General features: G+C 32.4%; 1 protein-coding gene across 1 annotated transcript; it reads right to left on the reverse strand.

Annotated features, from left to right (window-relative positions):
- Positions 1 to 430: 430 nt before the first annotated feature.
- On the reverse strand, positions 431 to 2,125 carry LOC134684873 (uncharacterized). Its single transcript, XM_063544182.1, has one exon. The coding sequence runs from the start codon at positions 2,123 to 2,125 to the stop codon at positions 431 to 433; it is 1,695 nt and encodes a 564-aa protein (XP_063400252.1).
- Positions 2,126 to 6,803: the final 4,678 nt, after the last annotated feature.

A 6,803-nucleotide genomic window follows, 5' to 3' on the forward strand; every position in this document is an offset into this window, starting at 1 on the left:
ACAATAGTACACATAACACTACATAGAAAACGAAAGAATAAACAACACGAATCCCACCAAAAACTAGAGGTGATCTCAGGTGCTCCGGAAGGGTAAACAGATCCTGCTCTACATGTGGCACCCTTCGTGTTGCTTCATACTAAATTGCATTCAATTTTTTAAGGTGTACAAGAAACATGTAAGTTTTAACTAACTACTGTAAGCTCGTTCTATTAAATCATAAAAAGCAGATGAGACGGCCAAAGCTCTGAATTGGTTCAAACAAACAAAAAGCATGAGAAAGAAAGTACAAATAGTATGTATTTTTCATCAATTGATTTGAATACTAGTTAAAAAAGAATAGCTTAACTATACTACATATGTATGGCGTGAAAACAATCAATGATCATTAGACAAGCAATTGTAAATCGGCAGTTTGAATGATCAATATTCAAATCAATTTATAAATAAAAGCCTTATTGGAAAAATTCGAAACTAGTAACTGATTTGTACTTCTGTTATAATCAAGAGAAAAAGAATTGAAAAGTCCATCACTGGCTTTAGCTATCTCTTTGTATTGATGTCCATCAGAAGATATAACTACTACATTTTTCGACAATTCTCCTACTACGTAAACATTACCATCATTGTCGACAGATACACCTTTCAGACCGCTGAGGACTCGTTCGTTCTTAAATGTCCATTCTACAGTACCTTGTAGATCATAACATGTTACGGATTTTGATTTGTTGTTTGTATGGTAAATTTTGTCATCAAATGTTGCCACGTAACAATACTTTGGTGTTTGATTATCGCGGACTATATCAGTTGTTGAGTTGTTGTGCGGATTGAACAACCGAATTCCTTTTCCTTTTGCAGAATAAATGAATTTGCCATCTGTCACTGCTATGCCATAATACTCAGAATCAACTGGTATTGTTATCTTGATTTGTTTGCTTTGTATGTCTATGATTGTGATACATTTCGTATCAGACTCTCCTGATGTTACAGCAAGTGTGTTGTCATGACTGATGTACGCCACGTCATATGCATATGTTCTTGTACTTACTTCAAAGTCTTTGGTGCCATTCAAGTTGAATACTCTTACAGTTTTTGAAGAGTAATGCGAAAACGCCGTTTTACCATCTGGTAACATGCAACAGCCCCTTACGTAGTCTCCTGTTTCATTTATAGTTTGAAGCAGTTTCAAATTAATATTGTCAACTGATCTGGATAATATGTGCGTCAGCATTATTTGGGCTTGTTTGTCTTTCCTCCTCGTGAGGACAACATTGCATGGTTTTTTCTCAATCTTTACTTCTCCAAAATTCTTGATACGATTAGCTAAATCTTGCATAGCGGAATTGGGATTGTACGTTAGATCGCTATCTTTAAAGTTTCCGCTGTTTATCATCGACTGCAGGAATTGGTCTTTGATAGAAATTCGTTTTTCGAGCTCCTTCATAGCAATAAATGTTTGAAAATCTGTAGCATGTTGCTTGATATTTTCAATTTTTGTTCGGATTTCAGTTATCTCTCTGTCATTTTCCTTTAATAATATCAGGAGTTCGCTTATTATCTTACTTTCATTTACTTCGGTTTCATTTAACTTTTTTATAATGTCGTCCTGTATTTTGTCTAAATGGTTGTTGATTGTACTCCTGGTTTGTGTGATTGCTTGCTCAATCTGCGTTTTCTCTTTTGATAACCTTTCGAGGTTGTTTTCTCTGTCCTTTCGAATTATATGAATATTGTCGGAAAGTTCTGCTAATGATTGTTCTATCTCGTAAAAGGCATTTGAAAGTTTAGTGTTTTGAATCACATCAGTCAATTTGTCAAAGTCTCGACATTCCATATGGTTCTCGACAATGCAACTTCCACAACAAAGACTGTCATGCTTTTTGCAATAGATTGTGTACTTTTCGTTATGTTTGCTACAGGTTTGAGTGATTTTGACAACATCACATGGTATTTTCTGATACTCACTTATTGGTAATGTGCAATGTTTTCGTGTTCCCTTTGACCGACTATGGTGGTCTTTGCATTCTGAACAAAGCCCTTCGTCACATTCAAAACACCAGATTGTGGATGGTTTGGTAATATTGCTTTGTTCACATACACCACACGTGGTTGATGATGATGCCATTGTAAACAGTATAACTAAAAACAAAATAATGTAGTTACAATGTATAACAATTAGGTATTTTATAATCACTAAATATACATATATTTCATCATCAATAAGAGTATTCTATAAAAAAAAGATCCTGAACCAAGTCACGAATATGGTCATTGTTATATTATGGGTCGTTTATGTGTGTGTTATAGTTTAACGTTGTGTTTCTATTGTGTCGTTTTTTTCCTCTTATATTTGAGTGTGAAGTCATATTATTATAAGACGTGTGATGGTACTTTTCTGTCCCAAATTCATGTATTTAGTTTTGATGTTACTAATGCTTACTTCGTTTGTGTGTGTGTTACATTTTAATGTTGTGTCGTCATTCTCCTTTTATATTTGATGTGTTTCCCTTGGTTTTGGTTTGTGATCTGGATTTGTTTTTTCTATCGATTAATGAGTTTTGAACATCGGTATACTACTGTTTCCTTTACTTGTCCTTTTTATCGAAAAAGAATCTCAAGACACTTTGCTAAACATGACTCTGTTTTTGTTTTTGTTTTTTGAAAACGACGTTTAAAGGGGTATGTGTTTAAATAACACATTGATTTACCTTTGCCATTTCAAAAACAGAGACTTCTGAGAAGCTAACACGCTCAACTCACAAATATTTCATTTGGATATGCATTTCACATTATCACTAATCAGCAATTTTTTTTTATTAAAGTAGATCTTTTTTACACCTTTTTCTATATCTCTATTTTTATACTAGTTTAACAAAATAAGCCAAAAGCAAAATCCATTAGAAACAATGATTGTCAGTCTTTCTGAAACAAGGATTCAGTAGCTATTTTTCTGTCAATCTGAGTAATTTTTAAATTTGTGGTTTGATGAACACTTTCCCTCTGCACAGTTACTAAATATTTGGAATACTTTTCAAATAATAGACAAACAAGAGTGCACACGCAGAAATGTCTCGCCTTCTTTACTAATCATTGATATTGTATTGATAGTCCTAAATATCAAACTTTATCACAACTGTCACATAAACTTAACATAACCAAAGAAAACTAAACATTGACCAATGAACCATGAAAATGAGGTCAAGGTCAGATGAACATGTACAGCTAAGAATTTTTCCATACAACAAATATAGTTGACCTATTGCTAGTTTAAAAAAACAGACCAAAAACACAAATACTTAACACGGAGCATTGAACCGTGAAAATGAGGTCAAGTTTAATAAAACCTAAGCGACTGACATTATAATCATACAACACTTCCATACACAAAATATACTAGACCTTTTGCATATAGTATAAGAAAAAAACACCGATACTCAAAAAGTTAACTTTGACCACTGAACCATGAAAATGAGGTCATGGTCAAATGACACCTGTCAGCTTGACATGTACCTTACAATCATGTTATACACCAAATATAGTAGATCTATTGCATATAGTATAAGAAAAACAGACCAAAACACAAACACTTAGCTACAACAACTGAACCATGAAAATGAGGTCAAGGTTAGATGACACCTGCCAGTTGGACATGTATACTTTACGGACACCATCACGAGTTGGTTGACCGTTATGGAATAACCGTTTCACAAACGATATCGGATATGTTCATTGCGTCGTAACTGCAATCCCCTTACCTTTGATGCATGTGACCTATCGAATTAGACTATTTACCGGATTTGGTATAACATAAGCAACACAAAGGGTGCCACGTGTGGTTCAATATCTGCTTACCCTTCCGGAGCACCTGTGGGATTCGTGTTGCTTATTCTTTAGTTTTTTATGTTGTGTCATGAGTTCTATTGTTTGTCTGTTTCTCTTTCATTTTTAGTTAGGCGTTGTCACTTTATTTTCGATTTATAAGTTTGGCTGTCACTCTGGTATCTTTCGTCCCTCTTTTACAGTCCTTACAACACCCAATATAATAGACCTATTGGTTATAGTAAAATAGATATGGACTTGACCACCAAAACTTAACCTTGTTCACTGATCCATGAAATGAGGTCGAGGTCAAGTGAAAACTGTCTGACGGGCATGAGGACCTTGCAAGGTACGCACATACAAAATATAGTTATTCTATTGCTTATAATAAGAGAGACTTTAAAATTACAAATAATCTGAACTTTTTTTTCAAGTAGCCACTGAACCATGAACATGAGGTCAATGACATTGGACATGTGACTGACGGAAAAGTCGTACCATGAGGCATCTATATAAAAAGTATGAAGCATCCAGCTCTATCACCTTTTTAAATATAATGGTTTTAAGAAGTAGGCTAACGCCGCTGAACCGGATCACTATCCCTATGTCGAGCTTTCTACGACAATAGTCGCAGGCTCAACAAAAACCCCAAAATAAATTGATTAAAACCGTCGATTTAAGGGCAATAACCCACATTATGAATCGATTGACAACAACCATTACTACAGACGTTTGACTGTTATGTATAGTATATCTTGTTTATTTTTTTTGCTGTTAACAACTTCTCCTTATTTATCAGAGTGTTGAAGAAAATACTAGCAAAACCTATAAACTTCCCACATTGTCATTCAAGGGCACAACTCCCTCTACAAAATCGCTTGAAAATTTATGTAAATCTGATTATTTTGCAGTTATTAGTTTGTTGTTTGCTGGTCAATACATGTGTCTCTCATAATCTATTATACTTTTCAATATAATTGCCCAAAAAACAATGGATCTATTTTTACTCCAAAAGAGGTTGACATGGTTTATAGCAAATAATAGCAGATACTTGACATGGTTTATAGCAAAAAAATAGCAGATACTTTTAATTTTTGCAATGAAACATATACAAAGCTCCTGTTATATTAAAGAAAACAATGATAAATTCAAAAAAATCAAACAAACCCTTGACTAAATCAATTGAAAAATCTAAGACAATTTTACAAAAACGAAAAGTACATGAAGTATGATTTGTTTTTTTTAACAAATATTTGGTTTAAAAAATCTTGTCCACACTTTTGGAATTTATATTTTTATCACAAAATATTAGTTCTTATTGTTTTATAGATATCAATAAACACTGTTTAAAACTTACAATTATAGGATAATTATTTGATGGTGGTTTCTTTTTTTAGAAGTTTCAAATCCTTTTTGTGGTAGATACATGCCAGTTTTTCAATGTTGATCTATTTTGTCAGAAAAAACTTTGCTCTGATTGTTTTAGAAATAAAGGTATAAACAGCATTTCAGGGGCATTTAATTTTACCAGATAGTCTTTTTTTCTCTTATTGCTATAGTTTTCGTGAGAAACTGCAGCCTGAACCTCATGTTCTATTTCTAGCAAAGGAGTCAAAATCCGATGAACAGCATCAGAACATATATACAGATTATATAAACATTGGACGATTATCATAATAATATAATCATACATTGCTAGATTCGAAACTTTAATCCATATTTAATTATCATGAAATGTTTAATTAAATATATTCTATTAGTCAAATGACAGTTGAAACATTATTTTTTGCATTTTGTTAATAATTTCGATTTTGAAAGCGCAGATAAAAAACGGTCTAGATCTTAAAACATGTTTAATACAATTTAAAATTTCGAGAGTATTTTGTTTTTCATGCGGGAGACATTTTATGTTGAAACTGTGTGTTTAATCATACATTACTACTGTATTTAACAGGAAAAAAACCGGAATATCTTTGTTTGTGTCATATTGTTTCAACTTTGATACGTTAGGGGAAATAATTCAAATATAGACACTAAACAAAAATGTTACGAATTTATCTATTTTATCAAATAGAAAGATAACGAGTCCGGTGACCCAATTATTCTCTTTTTAATTCGATTGTCTATTATTCAAGCTATCCTCTTAAATTTTATCTTAAATTTCTATCGTTTAATTTTTTGTATCTATCACACAAAAGTGGGTTTTGCAAGCTTGATCTTTACGAAATTTGACAATTGTACACAACTTGAAGAGTATAACAGGGTTTAATTTTTTGATAAAAAGCATGATATAAGCTAAATTTTGACAAACCATTAGCAAATTATATGGACATTATTATACATCCCCACCTAACTTTTACACAATTTATTTCAGTTAGTAGACTAAGTATGTTTACCTATTGCCATAAAAATTCATATTATCTAATAAAATAAATATATTCAGCTAACAAAGTCCTTATATTTGAATAAAGTAACATTGATTTTTAGTGGAAAATTGTTTTAACGGTAATTAGGCTTGACTTAAGGACTTGTTTGCTAGCCCCTCTCTGTCATTAATGTAAGATAACTCTGGTCAATTGTCATAGCATTCTATCATTATGGGGAGATAATATATTTTTGTTTTCAATTATAGTCTTCTTCAGAAAAGTAAAAAAAATTTATGTGTAGGTTCCAATTATAATTTTTCACAATAGTAGTCGGCGTAAGTTAGAAATTCTGGGATAAAGTGGTGGGTATGGTGTTCTGTTTTTGTGTTTGTGCGTATGTGTGTTTGTGGTAGGCGGTATTATACTTCTTTCGTGTATTTGTCTTTAGGAATCGAGTAATGCAGATTAATTAAGACAAGCGTGTCTGTTTCATTTGAGTTCTGACATAATTTTATACACCATATCAAAAACAAAATGCCTTTACAAGTATCAGGATGAATGCTGTTGGATATTATATGATGCACACCACAACTTGAAACAGTGTGTTCTTGACCAGCA

The sequence above is a fragment of the Mytilus trossulus genome, chromosome 9, assembly GCF_036588685.1.
Source record: "Mytilus trossulus isolate FHL-02 chromosome 9, PNRI_Mtr1.1.1.hap1, whole genome shotgun sequence".
Taxonomy (NCBI): domain Eukaryota; kingdom Metazoa; phylum Mollusca; class Bivalvia; order Mytilida; family Mytilidae; genus Mytilus; species Mytilus trossulus.

Bases quoted from the DNA above. Each gene is read 5' to 3' on its own strand.
- LOC134684873 (XM_063544182.1), bottom strand. From the start codon at position 2,125: ATGGCATCATCATCAACCACGTGTGGTGTATGTGAACAAAGCAATATT.